Here is an 18,625-nt window from a genome sequence, read left to right on the forward strand (position 1 = left end):
AGGCCAAAAGTTTGGACACACCTTCTCATTCAATGCGTTTTCTTTATTTTCATGACTATTTACATTGTAGATTCTCACTGACGGCATCAAAACTATGAATGAACACATGTGGAGTTATATACTTAACAAAAAAAGGTGAAATAACTGAAAACATGTTTTATATTCTAGTTTCTTCAAAATAGCCACCCTTTGCTCTGATTACTGCTTCGCACACTCTTGGCATTCTCTCCATGAGCTTCAAGAGGTAGTCACCTGAAATGGTTTTCCAACAGTCTTGAAGGAGTTCCCAGAGGTGTTTAGCACTTGTTGGCCCCTTTGCCTTCACTCTGCAGTCCAGCTCACCCCAAACCATCTCGATTGGGTTCAGGTCCGGTGACTGTGGAGGCCAGGTCATCTGCCGCAGCACTGCATCACTCTCCTTCTTGGTCAAATAGCCCTTACACAGCCTGGAGGTGTGTTTGGGGTCACTGTCCTGTTGAAAAATAAATGATCATCCAACTAAACGCAAACCGGATGGGATGGCATGTCGCTGCAGGATGCTGTGGTAGCCATGCTGGTTCAGTGTGCCTTCAATTTTGAATAAATCCCCAACAGTGTCACCAGCAAAACACCCCCACACCATCACACCTCCTCCTCCATGCTTCACAGTGGGAACCAGGCATGTGGAATCCATCCGCTCACCTTTTCTGGCGCTCTCACAAAGACACGGCTGGAACCAAAGATCTCAAATTTGGACTCATCAGACCAAAGCACAGATTTCCACTGGTCTAATGTCCATTCCTTGTGTTTCTTGGCCCAAACAAATCTCTTCTGCTTGTTGCCTCCCCTTAGCAGTGGTTTCCTAGCAGCTATTTGACCATGAAGGCCTGATTCGCGTAGTCTCCTCTTAACAGTTGTTCTAGAGATGGGTCTGCTGCTAGAACTCTGTGTGGCATTCATCTGGTCTCTGATCTGAGCTGCTGTTAACTTGCGATTTCTGGAGGCTGGTGACTCGGATGAACTTATCCTCAGAAGCAGAGGTGACTCTTGGTCTTCCTTTCCTGGGTCGGTCCTCATGTGTGCCAGTTTCGTTGTAGCGCTTGATGGTTTTTGTGACTCCACTTGGGGACACATTTAAAGTTTTTGCAATTTTCCGGACTGACTGACCTTCATTTCTTAAAGTAATGATGGCCACTCGTTTTTCTTTAGTTAGCTGATTGGTTCTTGCCATAATATGAATTTTAACAGTTGTCCAATAGGGCTGTCGGCTGTGTATTAACCTGACTTCTGCACAACACAACTGATGGTCCCAACCCCATTGATAAAGCAAGAAATTCCACTAATTAACCCTGATAAGGCACACCTGTGAAGTGGAAACCATTTCAGGTGACTACCTCTTGAAGCTCATGGAGAGAATGCCAAGAGTGTGCAAAGCAGTAATCAGAGCAAAAGGTGGCTATTTTGAAGAAACTAGAATATAAAACATGTTTTCAGTTATTTCACCTTTTTTTGTTAAGTACATAACTCCACATGTGTTCATTCATAGTTTTGATGCCTTCAGTGACAATCTACAATGTAAATAGTCATGAAAATAAAGAAAACGCATTGAATGAGAAGGTGTGTCCAAACTTTTGGCCTGTACTGTATATTCACACATTCACATACATTATGTCTCACCTTATGGACGTCCATCAGTGTATGAAACTAACAATACACAACATAGTTTATACAATTTAAATGCTCGTGTGAAAGCATAGATTTCATTAAAATGTTCAATTCAATATGTCTACAGTCACGTTTTTGTTATTTAATTTAGTCTGAGTTTGAATGTCTTTATTAAATAAATTACATAATTGCATCAAAAATACTGTTCTTTGAATACAGGGTTAAGGTTAGAGGTTAGGGGGATGTATTAAATGTCCTATTGACTTGGGTTTTGGGCATCACTTTGTGGTAACCTAAACAAACACAACTATCGTACATAAGTGGTGTAATTAATTAGCAGTTACTCAAATTACCAAGCCCTACTGACATACAGTGAACCTGAAAATTTTGGGACAACTTGCATCCATGTGAGGATTTAAGAGAGGATTGCGACTAAACCGTACTGCTGTCATATTGTCCTGATTATTATGTATTTGTTAATATAATCTCTTCATCTGAAACAATATGTTAAAACTATAGACTGTATAAGGTTAAAACATAATGTAGACCTCAGTAAGACTCGAGGAGAGGTGTACTTGTTAATGTCCAGCAGATGGAGCTGGTTTGAAATGTTGCTCCCACTTGTTCTTTGTTTGCTGTCAGATATGGAAAACTACTGTACTTCTTGTCCAGTTCTACCCAATGTCTCACAATATAAGTCACTAAACTGCAAACTTGTAGTTACTGCAATAAGATGAAATTGATGTAGGCGTATACTTACAGCCGTTTGAAAAACAGGATGCTAACTCATCATTAAAGGGATCAGTAAGCAAATTCATTTCTGTTTCAGATGACTGGTGGATGACGACATTGACATCACCCCATACTTTTTTATTACAGAGGAAATGTTGTTGCATCACATTACTGTCATCTGAGTGTTCAGAATGAAAGAAGAAGTAAAGCAGCAGTGGAGCTCAAAAGACCACAGATAAAAGGAGTGGAGACACATTCTCAGACTTTTTGGATGAAAATCATCACTGGCTGATAGGATGATCTCCCTCTAATACTGACAGCAAGTGTTCGAGGAAACACAGCGTGGACGGTTTCCCGCTCATTTTGGGAACAGTTTGTCTGCTGCACTTTCCTGGAAAGTCTGGCAGCTTTCATGAACCTGATAACAGGCTTAGTGACACTATCGACAAAAAGGTCAGAGAATCGCCCAACACATGAGGAATTATCTGTTGGAGTCCATGAATATCCACACCAAATGTCTCGGGAATCCGTCCAGTAGTTGTCCAGATATCTCGCTGTGGACCAAAAACTGTTGGACAGATGAATGAACAGACGCCGCAGCAAAGCTATTTTTAGGCCTCACAGCTTTAAAGGAAGGAAAGAGAAAAAAATAAAACTTAAAATAATTTTTACAACCCCAGTGGTGAAGATAAACATTTCAGTCGGTTAACATTGTGTCAGTTAATTTTATTTATAGGTTATAGCCCCCCAATTTTGACAAAAACATCAAAACATAATTCAACAGTGATTTACACAAGATGTAAATAGATGATGACATTGATTCTACAGTGAATAAACATTAAAATACCAGCTGGGCTGTCCCCTTATTATATTCTGCTTCATTTTGATGCCTCCTTATTATATCATATGTGTTTTTATACTGTTTCTTATATATTTCTTTGTATCCTTTTTTCCTACTGATGCTTCCTGTTTGCACTATTATTCTGCTGCTGTAATGCTGCATATTTCTTTCCCATGCAACTATACTAAATCTTAAATTAGCATACCGTAAAACTTCAGTTAAAAGCCTAGTCCCAATTACAGTAAATGCCCACTCCCTTTTACTAGCCCAGTATGGATGCACATTTTGACAAATAAAGGCCTGGTCTGGTTGCCAAGCAGTTCATTTTTATAGAAGTTCTTTGGATGTATAAAGCCATTTTGGTGACTACCCACTTGAGCTAACAGTAGTTAGCTGTTTAGATTGCACATACAAATACAAATGTTTAAAATTTGTCAGTATGGAGATGCTACACATCATTAGCTCAGTTCAATTTGTTTTACTGAAACCATGAGCATCAGAGAAGACTCTAAGTCATTTAGATTTACTGGGATGATAACAAAATAAGTAGTGACTCCCTACCTCTGAAGCTCTCATGAAGTCAGCATATGTGTCCAATCTTTGATTACACTGTAAGTTATTCATATTCCATTAGACCGCCAGAGTCCTCAGATCACAAGAATCAAAAGTGGTTTTCATAAAAATCAATCCAAGTTTTGAATATTGTTTTAACAGGATAAAGTGGTGTTGTGTGGGTGTGCTGAGTGCTGTAATCCTCGAGTGCCATGAAACAAGTGTCATAATGAAGCACACAACTGAAATGTTAATCAAAGTTTTATACCAACACATTCTCACTCCGACCTCGTCACTTACTGACGTGCGGTCATGGACTTTCCACGTCCACATACAATGTGCAAGGTAGGTGCATTGGTTGATGACATTCTGGGACGCCGTGTCAAGTTCTGCCTGTTACATACATTGTCTTCTTTCAAAATATACTTCCCTTTTCAGAGGAAATTTTACATTTACATGCAGTCTCTTTCAAAATAAAGGCACTTTGTCCGTACAACACCATGAGTTGAGATTTTTGCTCTTCGACAGCAAACACACATGGTTAGGTTTATGAAAAAAGAACAGGGTTTGGCTTTATAATCTTACGGGACATGAAAACCACTTTCTTGGGTGAAATCGGTGTTTGTCAGACCCATCCACCACCCTTCCTGCTCACCCCAGTTGGACCTTCCCCGCCTTAACTCTCATCCTTGTCCTGCCACGTTGCCCCCTGACACCATGGGGCACAGTTAAACTAAACTGCAACTGCCCACATATCATGCTGATGTTAAAGGACGCCTTTTTCGTTGGTTCCTGATGCTGCAAGTCACTACCCAAGCGTCGGATTTCGACAACTTCGCAGTGAGACCAGGTTCTTTAAACAAGTAGTCTCGCTCACCAGACCTTTCTCAAGAAAAGAAAGGTCTGGCTGGGCCGACTCTCACTTTAAGATTGGAGAAACAACGCCCTGGCTGCTTGTACTTCTTTCAACCAATCATAATCGTTCTGGGCGGTGCCACAGCAACAGTGCGCTTGCAAAAATATTGCCGGGGGAAAGAGGTTTTGGTGCTGCCCACAAAAATATCGCCTACAGGACGCGAAACATGGCAGAAAAATGGCTACATCCTCGCAAGATCAAACACCATAAAAGTTAGTAAAGGACGTGTTGCTAACGGTTGAAAACTGCTACACAACCGGAGGTGGTAGGGCGGGACTTCAGCGGGTGGCTTGTTCCGCCCAATGAGAGGCTGATCTCTGCAGCAAACTTCCGCCCACTCAGACTATTAAACAAGTAATATTTATACTGGTTTAAATAGACAGTTTGATAGTATGTCCCATCTTTGCTGAGCAAAAGTTTTTGTGTAGAAGGAATTACAGGCCTGTCTCTAATAAAAGCCTATTGAGTTCAGTGATTTAAGAAAATAAAAGCCTGGGCTATTAGTTGAAATTTTAAGGTACTTTTCCTTGATTTACTTTTTAAAAATTTTGCTAGTTAAGGAGACTTGTTTATTTTAAATATTTTTTAAGATAATTCAGTGTGTTGCATTATGTCCTGCAAATGGCTAAAAAAGTGTTATAGGTAGATAGATTAGAGGTTTCACAATAAATTCCCCTGAAATTAAATGATTTAAATAATCAGATACATTCTAAGACATACATCATAACCACAATAAAAACCGTTGAGGAGTCATATTGAGATCATAATGAGATGACACCTCCTCCTCCTCCTCCTCCTCCTCTCCCCTCTCTGTCTCTAATTGGTCAGCCTCTGACAGGATTACACGAGTTTCCTCAATTGAACACAGTCAAGTTAAACGCTCGGACATCCTGCTGGAGACTCTCACGCTTTTGGCTCTAAACAAGACAAAACTGTGTCCACAGTGACTTTTCTCCGACAGTGGCTCAGATGTGTGTGGATGACATTAGAGGACAAGTCTGCGCTGTGATATCAGGATTAAATGTTGCCTGTGCTGATGGTCGCTGCTGCTGCTGCTGCTGCTGTAACACTAATGACTAATGTGGTGTCTTTACACACGTCCGCATTTCACTGAAGCTGCCCGTCAACTTTCTTTAGTTTAGACCGCAAGTCGTCATGATGACTCGGATTTTCTGGGATACAATTTTTCTCATAAGCGGTGAGTGACTGATTTTGCAGGAAAAATTCTAATTTCATGTCCATGTCTCAGTCTGACTTGTGATTTTATGTGAAACATGAGTATTAAATGCTGATTAAAGTCCCTCAGTATTGTCCCCTGATTGATTCTGTCAGTTAAAATGTATTTAAAGGGTCACTTTTTGACTTGCAATGACAGTCAGTACAAAACTCATGTCAGAATTCTAACAGTTTTATTTATGGTACTCCATGTTCATTTAATGGTGTGTCCTATATGGTGTCACTGATTTCTAATAGTATGCCTTTAGCACTATACATTTAAACTAAAGTGTTATTTTGATGCATTTCTGTGGGGTTCATCTGAAATGTGTGGAAAAAATGAGGGAAAATGATCATATTTCTTATCAATTTTGATTGTTTTATTTTATTTTTTATATCAGCTCCCCCCTCTCTGTATTTACAAACTGCCTCCAGCCTCTGTTTGTGATTGCGTGTCTCTGCTGTGTGTATTTATAGTGCTCTGGTCTCATCCTTTTAGTGGTTGCTTGACCCTGTTACTATTGTTGGGTACCAGTTACTCAATGAAGCATCGATATCACATTGAATACCACGTCACATGATCATAGCTGTTACTAGGACTAGCCCTCAGGTTGTTCATCAGATAGCACGATATGTGACACACCTGGTTTTCCTTGTGTTGCGAGAAAATCACAACTTATTTTTTATATTCCTATAGGTACTTTTAGTATGTCTGTGGTACTCAACGGTGAGTTTACAGTGAACTTTTTTTATGGTATTTTTTTTTTTGTTATTATATTCCTGCAGGGGTTTATTGTAGTTTCTATATGTCAACAGCTGTTTATCGTCCACCCCACAGGTTCCCTCTTTACATTTGGAGCAGGGCCGAGCAACTCCACGATTATTGAAGCCAGCATTTCTATCGATACAAGCTCCACCGCTGCTCCCAGCACCTCAACCAGCAGCTCTGCGGCGACCAGCAGCAGGAGCACAACGGCCACAACTATTGCATCTGCTGCAACAACGAGCATCCTGACAGTTAGAGGTAGGTCTCAGCACAGTCATGTCATAATGCAGATGAAGGTTCAGGCTCATTATATAGCCAGAAATATATATATATATATATATATATATATATATCTTCCCAAATGTTCTTAAGATTTTGATCCACTTTGACTCCAGGGTGCTTCACCAGCAGGTGTTTTTAACCTGATGTTACATTCCTGCACAGTTCCATTTATATTTCTATATTCTTTCAGATGAGGACCATTTTATAGGTCAGCAGCTGTTTATTTTCCTCTCTGCAGGTTCCCTCTTTACATTTGTAGCTGAGCCGAGCAACCCGACAGTTACTGAAGCCAGTGTGTCCATTGATACAAACTCCAGCGCTGCTCCAAACACCTCAACAAGCAGCTCTGCAGCACCCAGCAGCAGCAGCAGGAGCACAACTACCACAACTACTGCAGCTGCTACAACAACCAGTGTCCCTCCAGTTAAAAGTAAGTCAACATACACTCATGTTATGTCAAGACTGGCTTAAGCCATCTCTGGTAAAAGAAATCACAGTATTTCAGATAAATCGTGCCCTCATTGGAGCGCTGATCCACTCTCACTGCAGCGTTGCATCCACAGCAGGAGTTCTCAACACTTTAAAGCTTCCCATTGAGCTGCAGTGCATCACTGCATGCAGACAGTGTGGCGCTCGCTGATAATTGATCCTGTTAGTGTGAGTGAGGGCAGCAATTGTGGCAAATTAAAAGGTTATGAGCAGAATATATGAGCAGTTAATTCAGCAGTATCCCAAAAGCTGCACCTAGAGTATTGAATTCTGATCTGAAAAGCACCTCACACGCCCTGAAGGCCGGTTTCTGTGTCACTGTTCTTCTCATCCGACTGCCAAAATCGCATGGAAAGGGAGAGGGGTTGGTAGGCAGATGCCTCAGGGACAACAGAGGGCTTTCACAGAGTCTGAAAGACGGAGACAATACATGTAGGCTGCAATCCAACAGCCCATTTACCGTTGGAATGGAGTGTGTGACGAAGGCTGTAATGCAGCTATCTGTCTGCATGTTCATCCTCCTTCCCACCCTGAATGCAACACTGTTTTGTCCGCTCGGGGAACACTGACTTTTGTTTGAGTCAGTTATGTAGGAATTTGTCTGACTGTACAGCTTACGTGGAAGAAATGTCCCTGTTTTGTCTGGGTGTTCATCTAATTGGATATTTTCGTCCCCATTGTTCTGTCAGAGTGAAAACTGAGATAGTTGCTTGAAAAGAAAAGAAGCTTCGTATATTAAAGGCTTTAATTTCTGCTAAAGTGATGTGCCTGCAGGGGTGTGCTCTCTCATGAGTGATAATGTGGGCTGATGGACAGAGGTTTTTGTTTGCTGCATCTCACAGGACTTTTCTTGACTCTAATTGTCCCTCCCAGGTACAGTGAGAGATGTAAGCCACCACAAATCCACACGCAACTGTTAACAAAAGGCTTCAGTCTACCGTTGGTGGCGTGGGTGTCAGCTTGAGGATTTAGTACATGCTGTTGTTTCAGGTCTCTGCAGGCTTAAGCTATTTTTAGATTCGTTATATTCACCTGTGTTTTCTGACTAACTGCACTTGGACTATATTTGATACGTTAATCTAGGGTAAAATTCCAGCAAGTCCTCTAACACATATGACCACATAGGTTGTTTGTTCCTCAGCTCTGATAAGTGATGGGCAAAAATTTTGAATGGCTTTTTGTAGTGTCCCCTATGCACTGGGTCTGCCTGTCAAATGAATGAGAGCTCATGAACCTCCAACTTTTCCACTCGTCCACTTGCTGTCATCTTACTGCTTTTTCTGTGTGCTACGGTGAGTGAACAAGAGGCAGATTGGACTCAAGTCTAGACCTCCACCAGCCAAGGCCAATGGTGCATTCACGTGCTCCTGGGATGGTTGTACTTCCAACTTCATTGTGTTCATGAGCTAGAAGTTGTTATGTTGAAACATGGACGGTAAAAAAAAAGATATGTTGTACGTAATTGCTAAGAACGTTGAAACAACACATTGACAAATGGATCAGGTGAGCCATGAAATATGATTAGGACCTCATTTTCAGATTATTCTGAGACCACATGAATGCAGCACAAGGCTGTGGCGTTAACTGGAATGTCTGCTACTTGCTCCTGACAAAACGCCAAACGTTGGTCAATGATATTTCTGCCAAAAACAGTACAGAAGACGTGCACATCCCAATGTCCAATGGAGTGGGTGCTGGACCAAAGAAACATCTGGCAAAGTAAGAAACAAATAAGTCCACAGCCCAGTTTTATACAGGGTTTGATACATTGACATGTATCAGCTCGTAGAAACACTGTGAAAAGACTCAGTCTGCCCATATCTACCTCCTAATACTACCCACAGGAGTGTTTCCTAAATTAGTGCCCCAATGGGTGGCAGGAAATCAACAAGACCTCATTCCTAAATGACAGAATAGGTCGTATGTGATTGTTAATGGTCACGATTTGTGGTTAACATCACAGGTCTAGACAACAAAATTACCTGTTTAGGTTTAGAATAAAGATCATGACTTGGGCTCAAATGAATACATTTGTTACATAACTTTATACTATATACTAGTTTGGTTTCACACGGCACATAAACAGCAGTCTCCTGGATGAAAGTCCTTTGTTTTTTGACCCATCTATCCAACTGGACCTCCTCGATGCAGACTTTGTTGCTCTTTAGACACCGTCACCTGACTTCCGTATGTACCAGGTCTGTCTGTTGAATGACTGAGTGCTCATGAATCTCCAACTTTTCTCACTCGTCCACTTGCTGTTATCGTAGTGTTCTGCTAATACTGCGTGCCACAGTGAGTGAAAGAGAAGCAGATTGGACTCAAATCTAGACCTCCATGGCATCTGACTTCCTCCTTTGCTGTTGTCATAATTGCTATGGCTACCAGAGGTTGCTGCCTAACAAATAACAAAAATATGGGTCATAATAAGCTGCTTGTACAAACAACTGATGTGGTCATGTTTCGGAGGAGGACAGTCTCTAGAATTCATGCTCTGAAGGACTTGGTTGATGGTTCTTAAAGTGTTCCAGTTATAGTCAACAGCTAAACCATCTTTCCATGAAACCTGCCTAAATATTAGTCAGTGGTTTCAGTTTAGTTATATCTCTCAACAATATCATGTTTTCCACCCTCACAGAGTTCGTGGCAGCGGCTGTTCGGTCTCATTTTGATGACTGTCCAGACTCCCACCGCCATTTCTGCTTCCATGGCACATGTCGCTTCCTGATACTGGAGGAGACGCCTGCATGTGTGTAAGTTGTTACTTTCTTAAATATAATATGTCAACTGTGTTGAGTTCACTGTTCTTTACTAGATGTTAAAGCTAGTTTAACAAATAGAAAACCTCTGGATTGCCCCCTGGTGGGTGGCTGAAGTCATAAACCCCACCCCCTCAATGTTAGTGGATGGGACATGGGTCAAACTAAAATATAAAAGCACACAAGCATTTTTTCTCCCTCAAAGACTGTTTCTGTTATTTTACGCAGTTCTTATTCTGTGATGTATGTTCAAGTGTTTATTTTTCTTTTATAAGTTTAGTTTTAATCAGGTAATTGATGCTATAAAAAAGTTGTGAGGGTCCAAAGGACAGAGGGATGTCGTATGCTGTAAAGCCCCCTGAGGCAAATTGTTATTTGTGATATTGGGCTTTATAAATAAAATTGATTGGTTGATTGAATTGGTTGATAAAAAGAAGGTTTGACATCAAGATTGACAGCTCTGTGTGTCGCTTTGTGTACTCCCAATCAAGGGAGCTACATAATAATAGGTTGGATGGGTGTATGGGCGGGAACTCGACTCCACAGAGGTCACTACTGTGCAGATTCTGGCTCCAACTGATAAAGATGGCGGCAGCCACACCCATATTTTGGCTTCATTATTGTACTGTGAGAGGAAGTGGAGACGCGTCCTCCATCTTTATATACAGTCTGTGGTTTTTAACAAATCAGCTTTTACCAGTTTAGGTGATGCTACTCTGAGAATGAAATCTGTGAGACTGCACTGTAAAGTTAGGCTGTAGTGATGATACTATGATATAATTTCACATATATAAAAAATATATATTTCACCCACATCTAAACAATTTAAATTGCTTTGGTCATTTTGGCATTTCAGCAGTTTAAAGCACTTTTGCCTTTTTTTTTACTGGACTTTCCTGTGCAGTGAGGTCTGACATGTTGCCATCCTTCAGAAGAGGCATTAATGAAATCTTAGGATCTAAAGTAACCTGTGCAATAAGGCTGGAAAAGGAGTGAATGGGACCTCTGTGTTTCTGGAGAGGCTGCAGAAGAGGAAGGGAATAAAATTAAAAATTAACCATGGAAAAAAAAAACCTTTTACAAATAATGTTTTATTTTCAAAATAATTCATACAGAAATTATTCAACCCAATTGCCTGATAAAAATTTTGCTTTGAATATGTCTGCAAACCAAAGAGATATTACATTTGGTCATTATTTTATAGCAGATACATTGAAACTTTATGTTTCTCAACGTTGCTGTGGTGGAGGTGGGGTTAGGTTTACACACAGAAAACACTTGATAATGGTTAGGAAAACATCATGTTTTGGCTTTAAACAGCCATGTTTGGCGGCACAAAAAGCAGCAGGGACGATCAGTGAAAAACACCGAGGTTTGGTGGCTCAAATGTTGCTTGGAGCGCTGCAGTGTGTCAGTAAAAAACATCCAGATTCAGTGCCACAAACACCAGTTGGAATGCTGCCAAGAGATGTCAAAATCAGCCGGAGTTGTTTGTTGGTCCTGAATAAAGGCAGCTGTCTCACCCAGGTGTCATGCCATCCACCATCCCCTCCACGTCCCAGTTATAAAGTCAGCTCATATACAACGTGACTTTAGAGATGTTAATATGCTATGTATGAAGTGTACAAATGTAATATATCTGTGATTCCCACAAACATACAATGCAAACATTTTCTTTGCATGCACTGGGTCTGCCTGTCAAAGCTGAATCATGAGCCGCATAACAACATGTCTGTTGTTTTATAGGTTCAAAAGACTCAATACCTTCAATAGTTTGAACCAGAGGACTGTAAATAGTGACAGATTAATATAATAGACAAATATTGTAGACATTAATGACCCAAGTTTATTTTAGAGTGAAACTATTTCCCTTGGTTTTTGGACCCTGTATTTGTGGAACTTTATTCATTTATTTTGAAACCTCACCCAGTAATACTGTGATTTGAGCTGCTTAGAAAATCCATTAATGGCTGTTTTCACTTCTGATTATTTGCATACCGAATATGATTTTCCCTCCTTGTTGCAGGTGTCATCAAGGCTTTGTTGGGATGAGGTGTGAGCATGCAGACCTGCTGGCTGTAGTAGCGACTAATCACAGACAACAGACAGTTGCCACAGTGCTGGTGTTGTGTGTGATTGGCTGTGTTCTCATCATGGTGTTGTGTACACTTTTACAGTAAGTAACAAATATGTCTTTACATTTTACAAAGTTTACTTCAGGTTCATTGGGATCATAGCTGATAAACTGTACAGTGTTGAGGAACAATTATGTAGCTATATGAGGAAAGTGAATTTTTCATCCAAGGAACGAAGTGATGAACTTGACGAGTCTTTACTTTTGTCTTTTCTTGTGCAGTTGCTGGTGGAGGCAGGACTGTCGCAGGCGGAGCCATGCACATCACTACGTCCCAGAGAAGCATGGAGCATCCTGCCATCCTTCTGAGAGCGGTAGTTTTTTTTATGTTATACACAGTAAGCTATAAGGCTGGCATTAGGTTGTATTATTCTGGTTGTCAGAAAATTCCAGAAGAAAAGCAAAATCAACAACATCTGTTTCTCTATAATTTCTGACTTCCCTGCTCTTTTTTATTTGATCCAAATGGAGCAGAGATTGCCTGATAACTCTGATATCAGGCAATCTCTGCATGTACAGGGGGGAAAATAGCCTAACAAATAAGAAGCCTTTTAACAAACTGCTACAAAATGGAAATATGCAGGCCAGAGATATACGCCTTTGCATGTGCATGAAGGCTGCCTGGTGTCCATTTGGAGTGTCAGTTGTGCACACCTTTAGAAATTAGCGCGACACGTCTGCAAGATGCAATACGCACATAAACGGTAGGGGCAGTTTGAGAGGTAGGGGCCTTATCATCAACAAACTTTTTCTGCCGTGATCTCTTTATTAATAGTAAAGTAACCTCCTCAAGTGTCGCCATGTTTATTGTTCCATACAGTCTGAGTTCTAGGGTCTCATTTATAAAGCAGTGCGTAGGATCCATACTGAAAATGTACGTACGGACTAAAGCCAAAAATGGTGTGCGCCAAAAAATATTTGACAATTTCTACAGTCAGGCTTTTACCTCACCATCTGTGTCGCCAATTTCCTGTCTCCAAAATGTTCGTAATCATGGGTCAAACTTTCTCCCATCAAGACTGTTTTTATTGATCACAACTTTTCCGTGGGAAGTGGCGTACGCCTCTTTCAGGCCACTTTGTGCGCGTACGCAGTGTTTATATAAATGAGACCTCTGGTGTGCCCTCTAGTGGAGTCCTCCAGTAACACATGGAGTACGTAGCCAAGTATGTAAACAATTACATTCACAACTCAGCTAGTTGACTACGTAAATGCATGGTTAAAAAGTATATCTCTGGCTTTAAGGTGAGCTTAGACCTCCAGTAACTTCGACCTGTAGAGGAGTGGATTAGCAGTGCACATCTCTTCAGGAAGAAAAACCCTGCGCTGATTTTGAGTTGCTAACATTACAGCCGTTTATTGAAGGTACATTTATGGAACAGCTGTCTGCTCTTCTTCCAGTGAAGTAGTCGAATGACGAGGAGTGAGGCGAAAGGGAAAAGCTAGTTTGTTGCAGGAGGACCTATTTCTTTGTAAGAACAATTCTTAATGAAGATGTTCATTAAAATGGTTTAAATTTGTGTCTTTCACATTTCGGTAAGAGTTTTATAAAAGCAGTCGCTCACTCCAGGGTTTTTGGCCCTCCACGAACAGAGCCCCCCAAGTGAGATATAATCACAACACACCACGGCCTGTCATGAGCCTTTGATTAAATAAAACTGTCAGCCTCATTCTTAAAAGGTGTTGTGATCCTCCTAAGAAACAATAATCTTGTTGATTGTTTCTCTTCCAGTGGTTTGAGAAGACATCATGCTGAAACACAAGCTGTTTGCATCATGGCGTGTTTAGTTTTCCTTATCTGTCTGGCCCACAAATCCTCAGGATTTCATCCAAAGTGGTATTCACATGTTCTGATCACGCAGACCAGCCCAGAGGTGAAGAAGCATCACCACCAACCTGGCTGAGGTAGGCCTGCTTGATGTGGACGGTTAAATGTTCCAGGACACTTTTTTCCCACTGACTGGGACTTCTGCAGCCGAGGAACATGTTTACTTGACTCTTTGACTTAATGGAGATACACACAGAACAGTCTGTTTGAAGCTCTGAGGATGAAGCTGCTGCCAAATCCTACATGCGAAGAGCTCCGCGTGTGTCCTGGTTACTGTTTATGGCTGGCCCTAGAGGATGCGAGAGACGATCTATGAGGCCATTAATCATCCTGAGTGGATGTCAGAGAGGAAAGGTGTTTATTTTGGGCTGCGGGACAACAATAATTCATTTAAGTCAGAAGACTCCAATTCTTATTTTTGTCTTTTAATAACTTTGAGCACTTTTCATCAGAACTCTTCGAGCACAGAGGACATTTTTAGGAAATGACGGTGGGGGAAAACTGATGCTTTAAACAAGTTTTAGTGTCTGTTTTTAAAGAAGGAACTCACTTCACCTGACAGGAGTAGGAATTGTTGAACAGACTGACTGCTAATGGATTAAAAACCCATGGACTCCAACCAATAATTATACACGCAGAACTTAAAATGGTTCAATATGATTTTGATGATTTAATGACTCCAGTGTCGCCACTGAAGCTGAAATATTTGTCAGTTTTATTTTTATTCCTGAGCTGTACTTGAACGTGTTGATGCATTAGAGGTGTTTTGATTTGCAAGCTATAACTGTACCGACACATCCTGGGTGGCCACGTTATTTCACAGTCCTGTTGTGTTGTTGCACTTTCTCTGCAAGCTTGCTCACTGTTCATAAAAAAACTGCACTTAATGTACACTGTAGTCACTTAAACTAGTGTTCACATAATGAGGAGATGCCAAATACACTTTCTAACTTTGCCTAAATGAGCACTCAAGGGAACACGGTGTTTGCACACATCCACCTAAGCATGCATGCTCTTAAATCACAGCTCGTATTTTTAATAAACACAAAACACTTTTATTTCAAGAGTGGTGTGTTATAGTATTGCGCTTGCTTTGAATTTAAATACTTTTAAAGAGAGAAACACCTCTGATGGTTAATTTAAAATGAAAATATTTAAAGTTTTCTTTAAAAAAATGTAATAATAATGATAATAAGTGAGGGAATACAAAATAATGATTGAAAACTGACTTGCATACAGACCGAATCATGATGTTTGTTCACAGTAACTTCCGTGTAGAAAACCCACACACACACTGCCTCAGCTGGTTCGTTTTTAGCCACTGAAAGAAGTCCGTCGTCGTCAAAAAAAAAAAAAAAAAAAAATCAATATCAGTTTAAGTGGACGCTATATTTAGAATATTTTCATGGATTTACCTTGCTGTCAGACAGCCCTTTCCGACAGGAAACTAAAGCTGTTATCTCATAGTCACCAGGCTCCATTCGCAAAAACAGTGATTTTATCTCACTGAACGTGGGAGTTATTGGTCTACTGCTGCCTTGATCAGTTAGTGCGTAAGATAAAGCAGTGACAGTATTCCAAATATATTCATTCATTTTCCATAACTGCTTATCCTGTTAGGGGACGCAGGAGGCTGGAGCCTATCCCAGCTGACACTGGGTGAGAGGCAGGGTACACCCTGGACAGGTCGCCAGACTATCACAGGGCTGACACATGGAGACAGACAACCATTCACACTCACATTCACACCTACGGACAATTTAGAGTCACCAATTAACCTGCATATCTTTGAATTTTGGGAGGAAGCCAGAGTACACAATGAAACCCACACTGACACAGGAGAACATGCAAACTCTGCCCATTCGAAATGGGAACCCTCTTGCTGTGAGGCAACAGTGCTAACCACTGTACCTCTGTGCCGCCATTTCAAAAATATATACGCCATTCCAAATACAGCGTACACTTAAACTGATATTGATTTTTTTTTAAGGTGGCTAAAATAATTTTTTTGCTGCAGCCCCTGCCCACAGCAGTACATTATTTAGCCTCCAGCTGGTAGATGTGGTTTATCGACGACGCCAGCAAAGCAACACCGTACATAAGCACAGCAGAAACGTCAGATACTTCGGACCATCGTGTTTAACTATATATGTTAAAACATCACAGTCATAGATGAAAATGACAACAAAATTTAAGTTTTCTACTCTGAAGTGATTGTTGTTGTTACATCACAGTGATGCGGTCGATAAAGTGTGTACACATTTTGTGTGATAAGATGGAACAGAAAATTCTAAAATGAATGTGATGGTATGTATATGCCAAAAAGACTCTTGAGCAGATGATACACTTGTCTTTGTTTACAGTATGTGATATTTACATTCAGAATATGTGTGGTTATTATGTGTAAATATCAAAAAGACAGAATTATTAAATGTATATAAACCTTGTTGATACAAAACAATCTGAGAAGGATGATCTTCTCGTGCATTAACCCTTTACTTTGTCGGATTTATGTTGTCACAGTTGGAGAGCCTCTATTATCTGTTTTCCAATGAAGAATTAAAAATGCAAGTGTGTATGTGTGCGTATATTTTATTTATGTGCTTATTAGCTGCTGCTCCGTCTCTTGAGTCTGTTATCCGGTTCATCGCGTGACCTTCTTTTCACTTCTGAAGCTCTCTTTCCTTTTCTCTCTCTTCCTCTCTTCAAATACCCCGATTTTCTGTCACTCTGCTCCTCTATTTTTCTCTTCCACTGAATATTTCAACACACAGAAATGGCAACATGAAACCCTGAACCCCGGGCACAATTGAACAAAGAGCTGAACTCTTGAGTGCTTTTATAGCTGAAGGAAATGTTTCAGCCCTCCTCTATATTGCCATTCAGTTTATTTATTTGTCTTTTTGAGTTAACAGAACCTACACCCATTCATGTAAAGCCTTTGTTCGATGAGCCACATACATCCTGTTCTTTCTTTTTAATTTACTTTGTATGTCATTCTGTTGACGTCTTCCCTCTCGACGTACTGCATCTCCTCTGCTCTTCCCTTTCGCTCTCCGCATGAGGAGCTTCGTTTTGTTTTACAATCCCATTATGTCTGCAATTGGATTTCTCTGGAGCCCTTTAGAGCCGTCTGGCTGAGCTACTAAACCAGCTTTGAATTAAGCAGCTCTTGTGGGCGCTCCCCTAAAGATACACAATACCCTTTTACATACAAAGGAGCGCGAGGGGAAACATATTCAATCACCTCGGGGGACAAAAAGGCAAAGAAACAGTAGATAAAGACTTATTAAAAACTGTCTATTGATTCACTTTTTGTGACGCAAAATGAAAGGATGTGTTGTCAGTGTTTGGAAATTCTCTTGAACTCTTTAAATCTGATTTGGACACGTGTCAATCCCTATTCTCCATAAGAGCCTGGAGCTCTGCTTTGAATTGCAATGCCATCCTGGTCTTTTTCCTGCGCTTCCTCCTCTGGCCCTTTTGATCCTGAGCCCAGCATTCCCAGTATCTGCCTCTGACCAGATGGTTTGAAATAAGAGTATTTACAAAGGTATTAGGGTTAAGCAACCCTGCCTTGTTCTCCTTGCTGCTAAGCACTGAAACAAATCATTAGGAATGATGAAAGCTCAGTGCTTAAGTTAAAGTCAGTCAGTTCACCCAAATCACAGGAAAAGGTCGCTGATGTCTTCATTTTATACAGCGTGAATGTGATGTCATATTTCAATTCATGTTTGTATATTGATCATGTCTCCATCAGTATGGCTTAAAGGATAAGTTGGCATTCTTGTCAATCTTACAATACTCACTTTCATGGAGTATAAAATTTATTGGAATTTGTAATACTGGCTATAAAATGTGATTACAATGTAAGTGATGGAGGACAAAAGCCACAGTCCATGTCCTGTGTATAAGTGCATTCTATACTTAATATGAGGCTTCAGCGTTTGGCTAATCACGTTCATATATCGTCCAGAGTTGCAGCTGTTTGAATACAAACTTCCCCCTCTTACCGTTTTTCCATCAAATTAGCTCTGGTTCTTGAATCTGTCCCATTCAAGATTTTTGGATCCTTGGTGCTACGAAGCGAACCAGCCCGTGGAACCATTGTAATCAAGGATGTGTCATCAACAGAGGGTGTTGCACGATACACAGCAGAAGTAAACAGTAGTGGCAAAATCGGGGATTACATTGCAAACTTTAGTTCTACTATTAGAGATGTTTGTTTGTACAAAACAAGAATGAACCAACTATTAATGAGACCACACTCTTTTTGTCTGACGATTTCTCTCTCAACTTCTCCATTGCCTTCTTCGTCCTCTCTCTCCAACCTGTAGAGTACGACACACCCACCGATGTCGTCATGGTTCGCACTTCAGGTCAAGAAAAACCTGCTTTCTTTTGGTTCCAGCTGAAAACCAACTTCTCAGGTTCTGAACCAATGTATTTTTTGTTGAAATGCTCTCA

The 18,625-nt window shown here is 40.6% G+C and overlaps 1 protein-coding gene across 2 annotated transcripts; it reads left to right on the forward strand.

The window, feature by feature from the left end:
* The first annotated feature begins 5,477 nt into the window (after positions 1-5,477).
* Positions 5,478-14,496, forward strand: tgfa (transforming growth factor, alpha). Of its 2 annotated transcripts, XM_049585613.1 has the most exons (8): positions 5,478-5,883; positions 6,598-6,627; positions 6,739-6,924; positions 7,187-7,378; positions 10,076-10,190; positions 12,223-12,372; positions 12,553-12,644; positions 14,063-14,496. In XM_049585613.1, exons 1-8 carry the CDS (start codon positions 5,841-5,843, stop codon positions 14,068-14,070), a joined length of 816 nt encoding a protein of 271 aa, XP_049441570.1. In that variant the 5' UTR covers positions 5,478-5,840; the 3' UTR covers positions 14,071-14,496. The 2 variants fall into 2 exon arrangements, with proteins under 2 accessions (XP_049441570.1, XP_049441578.1); XM_049585621.1 differs by lacking the exon at positions 6,598-6,627 and having other exon boundaries at positions 5,485-5,883.
* Positions 14,497-18,625: the final 4,129 nt, after the last annotated feature.

This window comes from Epinephelus fuscoguttatus, linkage group LG1 (genome assembly GCF_011397635.1).
Source record: "Epinephelus fuscoguttatus linkage group LG1, E.fuscoguttatus.final_Chr_v1".
NCBI classification, from domain to species: Eukaryota; Metazoa; Chordata; class Actinopteri; order Perciformes; family Serranidae; genus Epinephelus; species Epinephelus fuscoguttatus.